Here is a 20,518-nt window from a genome sequence, read left to right on the forward strand (position 1 = left end):
ACTGACATTTAAAATGTAGTCAATGATTTATCATAAGATCGTACTAATATATTATTAATCCTTAGACCTGAGATATCACGGTTGAATTCTGTATAAACGCATATGATTCATATGATGTATAAACACGAGGCTAATCATGTCATGTGTTAATAAGCCGATTTAGCCATGTTTTGTTTATGTGTGAGGACAAGTGATAGTCAAGATGGGATTCGTTGACTTGGTATAGATTGATATCAAGTTCCTAGAAAAATGTCAAGATTCAATTGGAAAAGAGAAATCTTCGGCCGGGGTATATAAAATGTTACTTGAAAGGTTGTTTCTTGGTGACACGTTCCATATGTATTGATTATCAATTTGATATAAAATTAAGATAAAGATTTTGACATACTATGAATCCATTCTTAATTGGGATTAGACAACGGAAGGATTTGATTATACAACGGAATGATTTGATTATACAACGTATATGATTATAAAAGGGTTCATTGGAGTATATCTTCATTGTGACTTAGGGGTTACGGAGCATTGCTAGATGCTTACCACAATCAGTGAGAGTTTTATTTATAAAGATTTATGACAAAACATATCGAAATAGACTGTGATATTGGGCTCACGGCTAGACCACAGTGAACCTAAGAGGTCACACATAAAAACTAAGGAGAATGAAAAATAGCCAAAGAGAGTTGATTATCCAAGGTTAACTAGTACCTACCAAGGGTGATAAAGTTATTTATATTATTATCATTGAATTAGATTCAATACAGGGTTATATTAATTATTATGAATAATTTAAGAATTCAATTGCTAATTGGAATTCAATGGAATTCCAATTCATAATTAATCATTTTCTTTATATGAAATTGGATTTAATAATCGGTTGTTGTAATTGTAAACATATGAACAATTTAAGGGTTAAATTGTTATGTAAACAATTTAAGAGTTAAATTGTTAATTGTGATTAAATATTAATCCAATGTTATTATTTAAAGAAGTTTAACAACTTCATAATAATTATGGAATTGTTTACAAAGCTTCATATATAAAGAAAATGATATATCAATTTTAGGGTAGAGATCAAAATCTCTAAGAACCCTAAATCTCTCTCTTGGCCTAATTCTTCTTCTACCTTGGTATGGATACTCTTTTGTTTAATTTCTCTTAAAACTAAAAGTCTCCAAGGTTGACGAAGTTTTTGGAGCATTTTGTCACTGGCTATCGCCGTCGTTGCCCATGACTGTTCAACTTCCAGTGTCCGTTGGTCTTCTTTCCACCACGACTTAGTCCATCTTGTTGCCGGTTACTCATTTCCACCTAATCAGCCTCATTTGTCTTCGACGAGTAAGAATTTAAAATGTTTTTTGAATATAGTTTACAACAAATTATTACGCTAACTCTAGGATTACTATATGAGCAGATTGATGCCCTTATATGGTCCATAAATTTAACATCTTTTAGGAAAAATAGTGTAGATAGTGAAAATCTACGATTACGGAACGACTGATCCTGTGAGGGCCACTGACGATCTACTAACCTGCACAGACGAAGAAGGTAAGCACAAAGCTCACGTGGTACTCCGATCTGTGATTTTTCCTGTCTACAAATAGCATGTGCATTTGGCGTCAAGTTTCATGTTTATGGTTTGTTGTATGAACCTTAATTTGGTCATTTGCTTAGAGTATAACATATGTTCTTATTGAGAAGCCTGGATTGATGTTGTGTGTTTGTTTGGCGGCACATGAAAAAAAATAATTACATTAAGATAAGGAAAAGATAAGTTTTTTTTATTAGGGTTTGCGATTTGGAGTAAGATTTTTGAAATGGTGTGCTATTTTACATCATAGCTTATAGTGATTGTGATCGTGATTGTGATGCATTTTTTAAACATGATTGTGAAGTGTTTATAATTGAAGGGACGAGGTATATTTTAAAGTTTACATATTAGTTATTTGTTTTGTTTATGATAAAAATTGAGATCTATGACTTTAATTACATTATGTTTAATTTTGTGTCCTTCAATTTGGTTTTGAGAAAGATGACGAAAAAGAACTAAAGTAAAAGATGTAATATGATATGCAGTTGATAGTGAAGTTTCATGCGTATAGTTTGTAGTGTGAACCTAATTTTGGTATTTTGCTTAGAGTTTCAATTTGGTCATGTCAAGAACAAACATTTCAGCAAAATAGTGATGAATAAAGATTGGTGCATCTGAACAGGTAAGAAAAATATCAAAAGACACACCTAAGTGTAAGAAGTAATAATGATTTTCCTTAACAAGATTTTAGAAATTTTTTTTTTTTTTTTTTTTTTTTGATTGAGCTACGGATGCATACATTGTAACGCCACATGGAGGTACGTGATTAATTTATGTTTTATAACCCTTAGTTTGATTTTGTTAAAGTTATTTTAAGGATAGAGAAAATATATTAAACTTGCATTAAGGGTAAAATGGTCTTTTCACTCAAAATAGTCGAGTTGTGGGGAGTGAAAAGACAGAATTCACTAGAGAACACAATAAAATGAGGGCATTATGGTAATTGACTAAGGGACAAAGATGAAATTTCTAAGAAGAGTAAGGGTAAATGGAAAGTGTGTTTATAAAATAAATATTAAGGGTTTGAACCCTTATTTCTCTCATTCCCACCGCCCACTCTCCTTCTCCATTTTCTCTCAATTTTTCACTCAATTCTCTAAGGGTTTTGAGTGGATTTTATAGGGTTTTGATTCTACAACAAGAGGTAGAATTTTTGCTCTTTATTTATGATTTATTTGTGTAGAAATTGAATTCTTATTAAGTTTATGCTTAGGGTTAGAGGAAATTTGAGTTCAAAAAGAGTAGAGAGTTTTGGTGGAACTACTCAAGTATAAGGTAAGTAATTTCACTCAAAATCCAACTTAAGTTAAGTTTATCAATTGTGTAGAGATTTCTTCCAAACATTATATGTTATGATTATTGGGAAATTGAGATAAGATTGATGATTTTTATGCTTGTTGTTGGATATATTTGAGTATGAAAGTGTATGTGATTGTTGTATGATGGGTTGAAATTGGAAGAATATGAAAAAACTTTTGGAGTGTTTTTGCCGTGTAGGTATGGTGATGATACAAGAGAGTTTTTCTCTCATTTTGGATGTTTTAAGAAATAAATTATTATATTAAAGTAGGTTTTGTTTATGCACATTTATTGTTTGAATAATGCCTAAGAGAAGCATGGGTATGAGTAGAAACCTTTTTTATGCAACATTGCATATTTGCATTTCATGAGTGCATTTAAGTAAGAATTCTAAGCATGACCATCCATATGCATAATTGTGGTACGTATAATAACTTAAGAAAGAATAAAGAATATTAAGAATAAAACAGTCTAAGAATAAGAGAAAGAAAGAATAACATTAAAGAATTAAAGAAAGAAAAAGCGTTAAGAAAGAAAAAAAAAATAGGTTGCTGTAATGGGGCACCGTGAGGTTAAGAAAAAATTCCCACATACACGCCACCTTAATTGAGTGGCATAGAAGAAGAAGAGTTGTACGACCCGAAGAGTGTATGGGGATGAGGATTGTACCAGAAGAATTCCTACATGCACGCCACCATTATTGGTGGCCTAAAAGAAAGAATAATTGTACGGTCTGCAAGAGTGCCTGTAGATGAGGACTGTACTCACTCACACGGCCAAGGTTCCAAATCCATACATTAATCGGTCCGATCGGCAAAGAATAGAAAGAAATAAGAATAAGAAAAGAAAAAATGGGAGAATAAGAATTAGAAAGAATGAGAAGCTTGAACAAGCAAAGAAAAGAAAAACAGAAAAGAAAGAGAAGCTTGAGCAAGCAAGACAAGAAAGAAAAGAAAAGAAATAGAAAGAGAAAGAAAATGCATTTTTATGCATTATTGCATATGCATTTCATTCATCATATTACCATGTTTCATCATGGTTAGAAGAAATAGAAAAGAACAGAGAGAGGAAAAGACAGTGAGAATTAGAACAGAGGAAGAAAAGAGAAAGAATTAAGAAAAAAAAAGAAGAAGAAATTAAGTAGGAAGAACCAAAGAAGGAGAAGAGTTAAGGGATTTACTTACTGAGCATTTTTATGCTCACCCTGTTATTTTTCCATGTTTTTGCAAGAAATAAGTGAGCAGTGTCGGAAGGACGTCGACAAGCGGAAAGAATTGGCTTATGTCCACCATTGCTAGTTTTTGTACTTGTTATTTTGCTATAAGTAAAGACAAATTTGGACCCAACTATTTTCATATGCTAAGTATGTATTTTTTATTGTATATATTCTAAAGTATACTAGTAGAAAGAAATCATTACATACATGCAAGATGCATGGAACTTTGTCAATTTGGCTGAAAAGAATGTAGGCTATCAAGAGAAGCACTTGTTCCAAGTTGGCTTGATTGGAGAGGGTCTAATGAAGTAGTAGCTGAAGACCTTTTCATCAGATGATCCAGAAACACTTGTTCATGTTCCTATTGAACCTAATGCTATGAGAGTTTGGATTGATATGGCCAAGGTACCTAATCGCTTTTGTGGAGGCCTACATCCAAAATGGTTTCTGTGAAGACGCTATGGGTAGTAAGTTTTTGGCCTGTTACAAAGTTGTCCTATCTTTTCCAAAACAATTTAGGCAACTTCTTCTCCATTATATCGTCCTTTAGGTTTCATCTATTGTAACAATATATAATGATATAATTTGAAATAAGATTTAGAAATTATCATATTGATATATCTTTTAAACTTGCATGCTACCATTTTTTAAAACTAGTGATTGTGAAGTTGGAGATTTAAATATATTTTTTTCCTCTTTGTTTTGCATTAATATTTGAGGTGCTTTGTCTTCATCTTTTCTTGATTTAAATATATGTGTTGTCATCTTTGAAAATATACATAGGAATTGAAGATATCTTTTGTATAATGGTTTTGTAGGTTGTGAAATGCAAGAGTATTTTTTGGTGAAGCACAATTGGGAATGGAAGATGATATGCATGGTGATTTTTGTTGTTAGAATTTTTTGAATGATTGGAAAGTATTAACTATTGTTCATAGTTACTTTTCCAATCATCTAATATTAGATTTTATGATGTAAGGATGTTGGGTGCTCTTTACTAGGCATATTGCAAACTTTTTGTATATAAAGGTTCACTATCATTAAATGTTCTTTGAAAAATTAGTATATCATTGTTTATAATTTATATTTTAAAGTAATAACTGTGACAGTTTTTATATATGTTAATGGAAAATAATTTTGTAATATTACAAAATGCAATAATACCTTCTACAGCACTTTTAAAACTTGATGGCACTTTTAATATGTTATAAAACTCTTCTATAACATTTTAACAATGTTAGAAAAATTGATCTACAACATTGAAAAAAAAATGTTATAAATTTGTTATCTATAACATTTAAGAAGGTTGCAAAAAAACTAAACTATAACAATTAAGAATGTTATAAATTTTATTTAGCATTATACAATGTAACTTAATAAGTGTTTTAATAGCTTAAACTATTTTTATACACTTATTGAAAGTTTATTTAACTAATTATCAATAAGTATAACAAAATAATTAGTTAACATGCAAAAAGTATTGTCAATATTTTTTTAGTAACATGAGCTATAACAGCATGCTTATAATGTACTGTTTACCTATATAATACTTTTTGCATATACCATAGATCATTTTGTTTATTGTGGTCTTAACAATAATAAACATTCATTAAAAAAAAAAAATTATATAAATAATTTATACTGAACAAAAAAAAGGAATTGAGGAATTTGGGGTTGGCCGAAGCGAGAATCGACTTTAGTTTCGGGAATCGCAAGCCCATCCCCGGCCAGTTCTCATCCCTGATTTATATGAAGAAGTGGTGTGAATTATTAATGCCCTACTTTTTATCTTATTAAGTCCTACTTCAATATGCATCATAATTTTTTTTTTTCTTTAATGACAACTAATATCTAAAAACTCCACTCATATTTATATTTCATTTCTCTCCTCTCACACTTCTCTCCATCATCTTGCATTTATTAAACACTTGTAATCATTCCATTGGCATGAAATGCATATAACATAATTATCGTCTAATATTTATGTTGTGCTTATGTCAGGTTATTCTAGAATTCTAGGATAATCCTCACCCAAAAGGCAGCAGTGTAGGATTAGGATTCTACTGCTTGTACACTTAATAGGAGTAAAATTCTATTGTTTGTACAATTAATCCTAACCATCCATCTTAAGAATATGTATGGATATAGACCGTTGGATCTACTTGTAAAATACTATATAAAAACTAGTGAGGTTTAGGGTTTATTCATTCTAATCAATTGAGAGCAATAAAATATATAGTTTTTCTCTCTATCTCTGTTCTTCGTTCCTCCATTAAATCGGGAAATCATCAGTTTGAGCAAGCCAAAGTGATGAGGTGTTTGATGCAAAAAAACTTTGGAATATTAAGTGTATTAATGACAATAAATCTATTCTCCTAATAATATGAATCGACTATTATCATCATAAGTAAACACATCATTCGAAGGTAACACACTAAAGATACCGGGTGGCACAGACGGAGAATGATAGAGTTGTCGTGTAGAAGATTTTATTAATAAACCCTAACAGCACAGCTTAAAAGAAGCTGGATATTAATACATTTGCTGAAAAATATGATAGTTTAACAAATATTATTGTTACAGGTGATGATCAATAGTAAAGGCGCGCCATGACCAACAAGTTAAATTTTGTTTAGTAGTCGATGCCGCAAATCGCGCGATGACTTCTGAGAACCTCACTAGCCCTTTTAGCTTCAAAGCTCTACGTATTGCTTGCAATGGAAGCCAAAGTACCAAATAATTGAAATCCCAAATATTATCACAAACAAATTCAAACCCTGCGTCACCTCTCCTGGAAAAGTGGTAGCCACTGAAACATAATACGCCAACAACAGACAACATGTTGATGTGCAAGTACGGCGAATAAGGCGCCCGATGACGACTATCACAATTGTGCACACAGATGTATAAACGCTAAGCTATTTAAAACAAAGAATAGTCAGAAATATCGGATTCATTATCATCTCTCCAGCATGGTGCCCCTTTTTCCCATGACCTTTGCCAATTGTATTATTTGATCATTAGTAGCTCTGTTATTTGTTGTTGGACTATATTCATCTTGCCAAGCTCCCCCCGGCGGTGGCATCAAAATAGCCACCACAATATGACGTTCCGGACATCACTAGGCGATAATTTTAGCTTTTCCCCATTATTCCCAAGTATTTCTCCCGTTCTTCAGTAAATGATAAATCCCTACCCATTTGCGTGCAAGTGTGGCTTTGGAATCCGCTGCATCTGTGCAAAACCTGATACGGCCTTAGCACGACGTAAAGACGCTCCGTCTTTTTTTTCAACGAATCTTCTTCACTGCAGGAGATTTCCATAGCTGTCAAACCGCTCAAGTTCCTGGTACTCACGTTGACTCCAGTTCTTAACAAGTACTTCACTATCTGTGTATATGCATGATTCATCGAAGAAAAATTTTCATTTATTAATCATTATCACAATTATCAAACGAAGAGAAATTAGATTTTAACATACTGTGCTGCCTTTTTTTTTTTTTTTTTTTTGTAAATAAATTATTGTAATTTAAAAGTAAAATTTCAACACCATAGAGAACCGGCCAAAATTAATCTAATTTTAGAGGGAAATTACGGTGGAGGTGGCTGGGTGTTATCATCGCCGGCGGCGAGGATTGGTCGGATGAAGCCCAGCACTGCACCTTACCTGGCGCAGCGTGGCCGGGCTTCGCGGCCTTCCACCAGCGACCTACATGATTGGGATTCGTTGCCTATTTCGTCGGCCACCACATATCCCGTCCTACATCAGCGAGCGCGACAGCATAACCACCATAACCCTTACAATCACTACCACCACATAACGAAAATGTGCACCACACAATTAGATAACAAATTCCTTTGTTTTCAATTTCTTACATTGTTGGATAACAACAATAGTTTGTTTTATTTATTTTTTTATTACTTAAATTTTCATATTTGACTCTACTTTGAGTTGGTGTCAAGGAAATTAACGGTCCGGTGGAAAGATGGTGGAAAGAAGGAGAAATGAGAAAAATATTTTAAATTTTAAAATTAAAAAAAAAAAAATCAATATTAAAACTATAGTGGGTTGTGGCGGGGTATTTTAGATCATCAAATGCAACTTTAATAAATTTAAATTTCAAGAGCGAGATACGAGGGTTTAAAAATAGTACCTCAGGCTGATTTGTAGAGTTGCAATATGCAAGGCAGTGTTGCCATCCTCGTCAGTAAAATTCATGATATCTTCCATGTTGTTTCGGCGAAGAAACCCCAACAACACTCTAAAAGCATCAACATTTTTGTTTTTGTAGCTAAATGCACAGTGGTTTCACATCGTATGGTGACATCATGAATAATGACGGGCAAACAGTCAAAAATTCGCCAAAAGATCGGCATTCTTGGTCTGAGCCACATAGTGCAAAGGCGTAATCCTCTCCTTCCTTTGACACGGACGAGCTCACTCTCAGTTTTTATAAACCCTCTCACAGTTGATCGTTCCCATGTTCCAGAGCTAGGTGTAGGGACTAAACCCAAGATGGTTTAGCTTCCAAGCAGTGAGGCTTTAAGCTACAATTTCCAAGGCTAAATGGGTGTTTCCAGAACTTGCGGCTCTGTGTATAGGAGTATAACGATTGGTATTTGATCTAATCGCTCAAGAACATTGGATCCTCTCCAAGTATTGAATATAATGTCTCAACATCTCCATGTTCAGCACAATTCATCAACTTCTCATTCATTCTTGATGGGGGATATAATAGAAACCTCTATTGAATTTACATTTGTTGCATAGTTTTCCAAAAAAATTAGTTTGCCTCCTTACTTCTTTAATTTTAAAAATAAATTATTTTTATACTTCTTCAAATTTGTGAGAAATTGTTTTCAAAATTTTCAAAGACCATTTATTAAAAATTTCACCAAATTTGGCCTCATTTTGTTTCCTGACAAGACATAACCTTTAAAATTTAAGATAGATAAAATTTATAAATATATCTTAATACTTTGGGTATCTAAAAATATGTTTGATTTAGGGATGGTAAAATTCCCGTGGGGACGGGCCCTGCCCCATTTAGGTCAAGGATTAAGTGTAAATAATCGGGGACGGGCGAAGGATGGCGATTGGTTCAAATCCCGGCCCGGCCCAAAATCCCCAAAAGATTTAAGGGGGCGTTTGGTTCAAGAAATGTTGGATTACTAAAAATGTTGGATTATTGGAAAGTTAGATTACCTTGAAGATTATTGGGAATCTTTAAGAAAATGTGTTTGATTAATTGATGTGTTGTTATATTAATATGTTTGGTTAGGAGGAATAAATTGGTGGGTATGTTATTTAAATTACTGAATTGTCCTCTAATTAAATATTATTATTATATTATTTTTTAATATTGATTATTATTTGGATTATTTAACCCCCCTACATTTAAAAACTTAGCAAAAACAAATCCATAATAAAAGTTTGGAAAATCAACAAAGCACCCCCACCAACCCAGCCACTGCCAATCGCCGGCAACCACCGCAAGCCGCCGGCAACCTAACGGCGCACGAGAGGCAGGAAATAGCCTCTGTGCATCGTATGGCCATATCGGCGCACGACGACCATTTCGGCCTTCCTTGCGCCGTTCTGACTACGGCGGTGGTTGGCCGCAGCGGTGGTTGCTAGTGACAGGCGGCAGCAGGTTGGTGGGGGTGATGGCTTGGGTGGGCTGCAATTTGTTTTGAAGTCAAGGGTAATTTTGTCCAAAAAATAAATTACTTGGGGTGAAATACGAAAAGCAACATTCATGTAAATAAATTTAAAAATAAGGGCATTATTGTCCTAAAATTTTATTAATAAGGGATAGAATTGTAGTAAACAAAAATTATCTTGGTAATCTTATAATACCTAAGAAAATGAAGATAATTAGATTATCTCCAACAGTAACTACTATTAGTATTTGAAGATTACCGGAATCTTATATTACTTAACAACCAAACATGGTAATCAAGTAATATAAAATGACATAACCCTAGTAATCTCACATTACCCTCAACCAAACGCCTCCTAAAATGTAAATAAATAGTATATTTTTTTTATAAAGATTGCAAATCAAATTAATTTTTTTTCTATCAATATTGTTTGTTTATAGAAAACATATTTGATGTTATCTACCTATTATAATTAAAGAATAAATATTTTGGGTACAAAAATTTTTTAAAACCACTAATGTCAAATACCAATAAAACAACTTATAATTTTTTTAAAATACAATTTAGTACATCTAATAATGTTCACATCATATGCTTAGTTAATATTACTCTATAAAAATAATTAAATAATCAACCCCTCAAATTCCAATTTTGTTGAGAAAAACTCATGTATTTTTTTTTCTATTAGAAGGAATTTAAAATACTTATTTAGCATGTTAACTCAATCCACTACAACAAAAATGGCATACGGTAACACTGAACAGTAACATATTTCCTTAACGTGTATTGTAGACTATCTATGGTAACACTCGATGTTAAAATGTTATGATAACAATTTTTATATATAACACTTTAACTTTTTATGACATATTTTATATCAATGGTAACTCTTTTTTTGAAAACGTTATTAATATATACCTACAGTAATATTTTTAAACTGTTACAATAAACCTAATAATATAGTAATTTTTTTATAATGCTATCATATAATCAAAATACAATAACATTTTAAAAGTGTTACCATAAACCCAATTATTGATCGGGAAAGAATATATTATTCCCGTCAACATGAAATGAGATTGATTTTGTCTCATTTTTTTTGTTTAGGGGTCAAATTATCATATTATTTGAGGTTTACTTTGTCACTTTTCATTCATGTAGGGACCAAACTGATATTTTTTACAAATAGAATAAAAGGAAAATGGAAGGTTGTGCAAAGCCAAAAACGTCCACCCATCTTCATCCATTTTCTCGTGACCATCTAGCTTCCACCGCCGGTGACCATTTTCCTTCTCCAACGCCTAGCCATCATCACCCAAGACCTTCCCGGATTCTGCCAACCAGTAAACTTCCTTCATCCGCAACCGTTCATCTTCCCAGTGACTTTTCTCTGTTTCCAGCTACTTCTAGACATCCTTGGGGCTGGCCCATACTCCTTAAGGTCAAGTCCACCTTCCCCAAACTTGGTTGGCTCAAAATCTTGCTAGACAAAGTCATTTCACCGATGTGACTCTTCACCTTCCTGGTGTGATTTCGCTCACTTCTTGGTGTCGTTTCGTCTCCCAAGGCACATATTTAGACTCCTCATGACCTGATATACCTCTCACGAAGTTTTGGAGCATTTTTGTCACTGGCTATCGCCGTCGTTGCCCATGACTGTTCAACTTCCAGTGTCCGTTGGTCTTCTTTCCACCACGACTTAGTCCATCTTGTTGCCGGTTACTCATTTCCACCATAATCAGCCTCATTTTGTCTTCGACGAGTAAGAATTTAAAATGTTTTTTGAATATATGTTTACAACAAATTATTACGCTAACTCTAGGATTACTATATTGAGCAGATTGATGCCCTTATATGGTCCATAAATTTAACATCTTTTAGGAAAAATAGTGTAGATAGTGAAAATCTACGATTACGGAACGAACTGATCCTGTGAGGGCCACTGACGATCTACTAGACCTGCACAGACGAAGAAGGTAAGCACAAAGCTCACGTGGTACTCCGATCTGTGATTTTTACTGTCTACAAATAGCATGTGCAGTTGGCAGTCAAGTTTCATGTTTATGGTTTGTTGTATGAACCTTAATTTGGTCATTTGCTTAGAGTATAACATATGTTCTTATTGAGAAGCCTGGATTGATGTTGTGTGTTTGTTTGGCGGCACATGAGAAAAAATAATTACATTAAGATAAGGAAAAGATAAGTTTTTTTTATTAGGGTTGCGATTGGGAGTAAGATTTTTGAAATGGTGTGCTATGTTTACGTTATTAGCTTATAGTGACTGTGATTGTGATCGTGATGTGGATGATTTTTTAAACATGATTGTGATAGTTGTTTATATTGAAGGGACGAGGATATATTTAAAGTTTACATAAGTTATTTGTTTGTTTATGATAAAAATTGAGATCTATGACTTAATTACATATATGTTTAATTTTTGTTCCTTTAATTTGGTTTTGAGAAGATGAATGAAAAAGAACTAAAGTAAAAAGAAGTAAATATGATGTGCAGTTGATAGTGAAGTTTCATGTGTATAGTTGTAGTATGAACCATTTTTCTATTTGCTTAGAGTTTCAATTTGGTCATGTCAAGAAAAAAATTTCACCAAAATGATGATGAATAAGGATTGGGTACATTGAACAGGTAAGAAAATATCAAAAGACACACTTTAAGTGTTATAAGTAATATGATTTTTCTAACAAGATTTTAGATTTTTTTTTTTTTTTTTTTTTTGATTGAGCTACGGATGCATACATGTAAGATGCATGGAACTTTGTCAAGTTGGTTGAAAAGAATGTAGGCTATCAAGAGAAGCACTTGTTCCAAGTTGGCTTGATTGGAGAGGGTCTAATGAAGTAGTAGTTGAAAGACGCTTTTCATTAGATGATCCAGAAGCACTTGTTCATCATATTCCTATTGAACCTAATGTTATGAGAGTTTGGATTGATATAGCCAAGGTACCTAATGCACTTTTGTGGAGGCTTGCATCCAAAATGGTTTCTGTGAAGATGCTATGGGTAGTATAGTTGTTTGGCCTGTTGACAAAGTTGTCCTATCTTTTCCAAAACAATTTAGGCAACTTCTTTTCCATTATATCATCTCTTATAGATTTCATCTATTGTAACATATATTATAATGATATAATTTGGAGATAAGATTTAGAAGTATATAATATTGATATATCTTTTAAACTTGCATGCTGCCATTTTTTAAAACTAGTGATTGTGAAGTTGGAGATTTAAATATGTTTTTTTACTCTTTATTTTGCATTAAATATTTGGGGTGCTTTTGTCTTCATCTTTTCTTAAATTTAAATATATGTGTTGTCATCTTTGAGAATATACATAGGAATTGGAGATATCTTTTGTATTAATGGTTTTGTAGGCTGTGAAAATGCAAGAGTATTTTTTTGGTGAAGCACAATTGGGAATGGAAGATGATATGCATGGTGATTTTTGTTGTTAGAATTTTTTGAATGATTGAAAAGTATTAACTATTGTTCATAGTTAATTTTTCAATCATCTAGATATTGTATTTTATGGATGTAAAGGATGTTGGGTGCCTATTTATTAGGCATATATGCAAACTTTTTGTATATGAAGGTTCACCATTAATGAAATGTTCTTTGGAAAATTAGTGTATCATTGTTTATAATTTGTATTGTTAAAGTAATAACTGTAACAGTTTTTATATATGTTAATGGAAAATAATTTTGTAACATTTACAAAATGCAATGAATACCTATCTACGGCACTTTTTAAAATTTTGATAACACTTTTAATATGTTATTAAGAACTCTTCTATAATATTTTAACAATGTTAAGAAAAACCAATCTACAACATTATAAAAAAAATGTTATAGATTTGTTACCTATAACATTTTAAGAATGTTACAAAAAAACTAAACTATAACAAGTTAAGAATGTTATGAAAAACTTATTTATAGCATTAATGCAATGTAACTTAATAAGTGTTTTAATATGCTTAACAATATCATCTTATTACACTTGTTGAGTTCATTTATAACTACCTATCAATAAGTGCAACAAAATAATTAGTTAACATACAAAAAGTGTTGTCAATGTCTATTTTTTTTAGTAACATAGATTATAACAGCATGCTTATAAATATTACTATTTACCTATGATAACACTTTTTACATATTACCGTAGGTCATTTTTGTTATAGCGGTATTAGTAATAATAAACATTCAAAAAAAAATAATAAAAATATTAATATAATTTATACTGAACAAAAAAAGGAATTGAGGAATTTGGGGATGGCCGAAGCAAGAATCGACTTTATTTTCGGGGAATCCCAAGCCCAATCCCCGCCCAGTTCTCATTCCTGATTTATATTGGAGAAGTGGGGTGGAATTATTAATACCCTACTTTTTATCTTATTAAGTCCTACTTCAATATTCAATCATAATTTTTTTTTTTTTTAATGACAACTAATATCTAAATAAACTCCACTCATATTTATATTTTCATTTCTCCTCTCACACTTGTCTCCATCATCTTGTATATTATTAAACACTTGTAATCATTCCATTGGCATGAAAAGGCATATAACATAATTATCGTCTAATATTTATGTTGTGCTTAATGTCAGGTTATTCTAGAATTCTAGGATAATCCTCACCCAAAAAGGCAGCAGTGTAGGATTAGGATTCTACTGCTTGTACACTTAATAGGAGTAAAATTCTATTGTTTGTACAATTAATCCTAACCATCCATCTTAAGAATATGTATGGATATAGACCGTTGGATCTACTTGTAAAATACTATATAAAAACTAGTGAGGTTTAGGGTTTATTCATTCTAATCAATTGAGAGCAATAAAATAATATAGTTTTTTCTCTCTATCTCTGTTCTTCGTTCCTCTATCAAATCGGGAAATCATCAGTTTGAGCAAGCCAAAGTGATGAGGTGTTTAAGATGCAAAAACAAACTTTGGAATATTAAGTGTATTAATGACTAATAAATCTATTCTTCCTAATAATATGAATCGACTTATTAATCATTCATAAGTAAACACATCATTCGAAGGGTAACACACTAATCAAGATACCGGGTGGCAAAGATGGAAGAATTGATAGAGTTGTGGTGTAGAAGATTTTATTAATAAACCCTAACAGCACAGCTTAAAAGAAGCTGGATTTGCTAAAAAATATGATAGTTTAACAAATATTATTGTTACAGGTGATGATCAAAATAGTAAAGGCGCGCCATGACGCAACAAGTAAAATTTTGTTTAGTAGTCGATGCCGCAAATCTGCCGATGACTTCTGAGAAACCTCACTAGCCCTTTTAGCTTCAAAGCTCTACGTATTGCTTGCAATGGGAGCCAAAGTACCAAAATAATTGAAATCCCAAATATTATCAGCAAAACTAAATTCAAACCCTGCGTCACCTCTCCTGGAAAAGTGGTAGCCACTGAAACATAATACGCCAACAACAGACAACATGTTGATGTGCAAAGTATCGGCGAATAAGGCAGCCCGATGATGACTATCACAATTGTGCACACAGTTGTATAAAACGCTAAGCTATTTAAAACAAAGAAAATAGTCAGAAATATCGGATTCATTATCATCTCTCCAGCATGGTGCCCCTTTTTCCCATGACCTTTGCCAATTGTATTATTTTGATCATTAGTAGCTCTGTTATTTGTTGTTGGACTGTATTCATCTTGCCAAGCTCCCCCCGGCGGACTCAGTCCAGCTTGGTAGGCGGCGGTGGCAATCAAAATAGCCACCACAAGTATGACGTTCCGGACATCACTAGGCGATAATTTTAGGCTTTTCCCCATTATTCCCAAGTATTTCTCCCGTTCTTCAGTAAATGATAAATCCCTACCCATTTTGCGTGCAAGTGTGGCGTTGGATCCGCTGCATCATGTGAAAAACCTGATACGGCCTTAGCACGACGTAGAAGACGCTCCGTCTTTTTTTTCAACGAATCTTCTTCACTGCAGGAGATTTCCATAGCTGTCAAACCGCTCAAGTTCCTGGTACTCACGTTGACTCCAGTTCTTAACAAGTACTTCACTATCTGTGTATATGCATGATTCATCGAAGAAAAATTTTCATTTATTAAATCATTATCACAATTATCAAACGAAAGAGAAATATAGATTTTAACATACTGTGCTGCCTTTTTTTTTTTTTTTTTGTGAAATAAATTATTGTAATTTAAAAGTAAAATTTCAACACTCATAGAGAACCGGCCAAAATTAATCTAATTTTAGAGGGAAAATTACGGTGGAGGTGGCTGGGTGTTATCATCGCCGGCGGCGAGGATTGGTCGGATGAAGCCCAGCACTGCACCTTACGCTGGCGCAGCGTGGCCGGGCTTCGCGGCCTTCCACCGGCGACCTACATGGTTGGGATTCGTTGCCTATTTCGTCGGCCAACACCATATCCCGTCCTACATCAGCGAGCGCGACAGCATAACCACCATAACCCTTACAATCACCACCACCACATAACCAAAATGTGCACCACACAATTAGATAACAAATTCCTTTGTTTTCAATTACTTACATTTGTTGGATAACAACAACAGTTTTGTTTTAATTTTATTTTTTAATTACTTAAATTTGTCATATTTGACTCTACTTTGAGTTGGTGTCAAGGAAATTAACGGTCCGGTGGAAAGAAGGGCAGGTGAAAGATGGTGGAAAGAAGGGAGAAATGAGAAAAATTATTTTAAATTTTAAATTTTAAAATTATAAAAAAAAAAAAAATCAATATTAAAACGATAAGTGGGTTGTGGCAGGGGTATTTTAGATCATCAAATGCAACTTTAATAAATTTAAAATTTCAAGAGCAGAGATACGAGGGTTTAAAAATATTACCTCAGGCTGATTTGTAGAAGTTGCAATATGCAAGGCAGTGTTGCCATCCTCGTCAGTAAAATTCATGATATCTTCCATGTTGTTTCGGCGAAGAAACCCCAACAACACTCTAAAAGCATCAACATTTTTGTTTTTGATAGCTAAATGCACAGTGGTTTCACATCGTATGGTGACATCATGAATAGATGACGGGCAAACAGTCAAAAATTCAGCCAAAAGATCGGCATTATTGGTCTGAGCCACATAGTGCAAAGGCGTAATCCTCTCCTTCGCTTTGACACGGACGAGCTCACTCTCAGTTTTTATAAACCCTCTCACCAGTTGATCGTTCCCATGTTCCAGAGCTAGGTGTAGGGGACTAAACCCAAGATGGTTTAGCTTCCAAGCAAGTGAGGGCTTTAAGCTAGCAATTTCCAAGGCTAAATGGGTGTTTCCAGAACTTGCGGCTCTGTGTATAGGAGTATCAACGATTGGTATTTGATCTAATCGCTCAAGAACATATGGATCCTCTCCAAGTATTGAATATAATGTCTCAACATCTCCATGTTCAGCACAATTCATCAACTTCTCATTCATTCTTGAATGGGGGATATAATAGAAACCTCTATTGAATTTACATTTTGTTGCATAAGTTTATTATAAGAAGATGGATCTGTATGAGAAAGTTTATATTATATATAAATTTATTTGTCTAAAATGTAAGTTTAGTATTATTCCTTAACCAAAGGCAAGCAAAACCTTTATTCTTATCTCTCATGTAGAAATACCTTCTCATGCAAAAATGATAAGACTTTAATTTAGTTTATGAAATGAATGACAAAAAGAGAATTTCTTAAGAGGATCCTTTTGGCTTCTTTTTTCACGAGTCACTCCATATTAATATTTTAAAGGGTTCTTAGAAAATAACTAAGACGGCGAGCGGCTATAAATATTGACCAGAACTTTGAATGTCTTACATTTAAGTCCATTTGAAAGCCACTATTCCAAATATACCCCTCATATAAACTGCAATGGGGAGAAAGGTAAGTGAGATTTCGATTTTATCATGCGGATTATTTTGCCCATTAGTTTCATTTTTTTCCCACTATTCTATCATATTATCCTATCCAAATACACATTTGTTTTAACATTCTCAATTCTCTTCAAAATTCAATCATATTATATTCAACTTAAAACATTAACAATTACCTTTCTCAATAAAAGTTTTAAAATTAACAAAACACCCCACCCATCAAGCCACTATCACTCGCCAGTAGACACTGCCACCGCTACCATCGCCGGCCGCCAACGTTGTAACGACGTACGACCGACTGGATCTAGCTTGTCGTATGCCAATCTGTCCATTTCCGACTAGATCCACCATGGATCTGGCCATTCTACATCCAAAGATTTGATCGTTGACGACGGCCAGATCCACGGTGGATCTTGCTGAAAAAAGCCAAATCTGTGCACGACCGGCTAGATCCAACCGGTCATGCACCATTCCGACAGATTTTGACCACCTTCTGACGATGGTAGCCAGTTGTCGGCAATATGTGAGCGGGTGAGGGTGTTTTTTGTTGGTGTATGCCCTAGGAACCAATCGTGTTGTCAATTCCAAGGTATTATGTTTTGTATATACATTTTATCTTATTAATAGAAGAAACTGTTCTTATTTCACATTTGTTTTATTGCTTCATTTATATATATGTATTACATGTGAAATGTCCGGATGATACAAATCTTTAAAAGATCAAAATCATCAAAGCATCCCCTACATAGGTAATATTAATTGGGCAATAATATTACATAGTAGGCATGCTGAATACCTCCGTAGAATATCATGTAATGGTATTAGTGTAGGTGATTATAAAAGTTATATCACTACGGCATTAGCTTGGATAAGTGGTTAGTGAACTATTTATCGAATATGATCATTTATGATGAATCACATTGATATGTAAAATGTAGTCAATGATTTATCATAAGATCGTACTAATGTATTATTAATCCTTAGACCTGAGATATCACGGTTGGATTTTGCATAAACGCATATGGTTCATATGGTGTATAAACACGAGGCTAATCATATCATATGTTAATAAGCCGATTTAGCCATGTGTTATTTATGTGTGAGGACAAGTGATAGTCAATATGGGATTCGTTGACTTGGTATAGATTGATATCAAGTTCCTAGACAAATGTCAAGATTCATTGGAAAAGGGAAATCTCCGATCGGGGTATATAAAATGTTACTTGAAAGGTTGTTTCTTGGTGACACGTTCCATATGTATTGATTGTCAATTTGATATAAAATTAAGATAAGAATTTTGACATACCATGAATCCATTCTTAATTGGGATTAGACAACGGAAGGATTTGATTATACAACGTGTATGATTATAAAAGGGTTCGTTGGAATATATCTTCATTGTGACTTAGGGGTTATGGAGCATTGTTAAATGCTTACCATAATCAATGAGAGTTTTGTTTATAAAGATTTACGAGAAAACATATCGAAATAGACTGTGATATTGGGCCCACGACTAGACCACAGTAAACCTAAGAGGTCACGCATTAAAACTAAGGAGAATGGAGAAATAGCCAAAGAGAGTTGATTATCCAAGGTTGGCTAGCACCTACCAAAGGTGATAAAGTTATTTATATTATTATCATTGAATTAGATTCAATGCAAGGTTATATTAGTTATTATGAATAATTTAAGAGTTCAATTGCCAATTGGAATTCAATGGAATTCCAATTCATAATTAATCATTTTCTTTATATTAATTTGTATTTAATAATGGGTTTTAATTGTAAACATATGAACAATTTAAGGGTTAAATTGTTATGTAAACAATTTAAGAGTTAAATTGTTAATCGTGATTAAATGTTAATCCAATGTTATTATTTAAAGAAGCTTAACAACTTCATAATAATTATGAAATTATTTACAACTATAAAAACAATTATGGAATTGTTTAAGAAAGTCCAAAACAATTATTGAATTGTTTACAAGGCTTCATATATAAAGAAAATGATATATCAGTTTTAGAGTAGAGATCAAAATCTCTAAGAATCCTAAATCTCTCTCTTGGCCTAATTCTTCTTCTACCTTGGTGTGGATACTCTTATGTTTAATTTCTCTTGAAATTAAAAGTCTCTAAGGTTGCCAAGGACTTAAGGTAACATGTTATACCTTACTTATTTTCAATTTGATTGAAATTTTTTTCAAACTATGAATATACATGTTATAGTATCATATGCATCATTCTCCATGTATTACATCTTACATTTTGTCAATTTATAAACGTTTATTGTGGAAGCATTTAATTAAATTAACAAACCGATAAGATTAAAAATAATCTAAATATTTTTAGAAAATGCTATTAAGAAATGTATCCAAAGCTTCTCAGAATTCTATCATATTTTCCAAAAATGTTATTCAGCAAAGAATGTTATTCTAAATAACTAACCAAACGGAGCCTAGTTTTTATTTCGTTGATTCATGAAGTTAGGGTTTATCTTTCAACTTTTAATTTTTATTTCATTAATACATTTTAATATTATTTTAATTAATATATTGGAAATTGTTTTAATATAACGCGCTGTAACGGAAATTACTTAATATAATTAATAGAGTAATACTACACTTACAAATAAATTTTATAAAGATCTCCATACAAAGTGATGTGTCAAAAAATGAATGGAATAGTGAATTTAATAAGTTTGACTTTTTGTTTCACTCTTCCATTCATTTTTTGCCACCTCACTTTGTATGCAAATCTTTGTAAGATTTCTTTGTAAGTATAGTAATATTGTAATTAATATACTATGTTCCACTTCCACTAAACTATAATTACACTTGTAATAAATTTTGTTATAAAAGGTATGCTACTATCATTCTCA

At 32.7% G+C, this 20,518-nt stretch overlaps 1 protein-coding gene across 1 annotated transcript; it reads right to left on the reverse strand.

Moving 5' to 3' along the window:
• Positions 1 to 15,157: 15,157 nt before the first annotated feature.
• Positions 15,158 to 17,206, reverse strand: LOC116128362 (ankyrin repeat-containing protein BDA1-like). The gene is made up of 2 exons (XM_031414073.1): positions 16,631 to 17,206; positions 15,158 to 15,825 (listed from the first exon to the last, which is right to left on the reverse strand). Exons 1-2 carry the CDS (start codon positions 17,204 to 17,206, stop codon positions 15,583 to 15,585), a joined length of 819 nt encoding a protein of 272 aa, XP_031269933.1. The 3' UTR covers positions 15,158 to 15,582.
• Positions 17,207 to 20,518: the final 3,312 nt, after the last annotated feature.

This window comes from Pistacia vera, unplaced genomic scaffold (assembly GCF_008641045.1).
Source record: "Pistacia vera cultivar Batoury unplaced genomic scaffold, PisVer_v2 Contig2, whole genome shotgun sequence".
NCBI classification, from domain to species: Eukaryota; Viridiplantae; Streptophyta; class Magnoliopsida; order Sapindales; family Anacardiaceae; genus Pistacia; species Pistacia vera.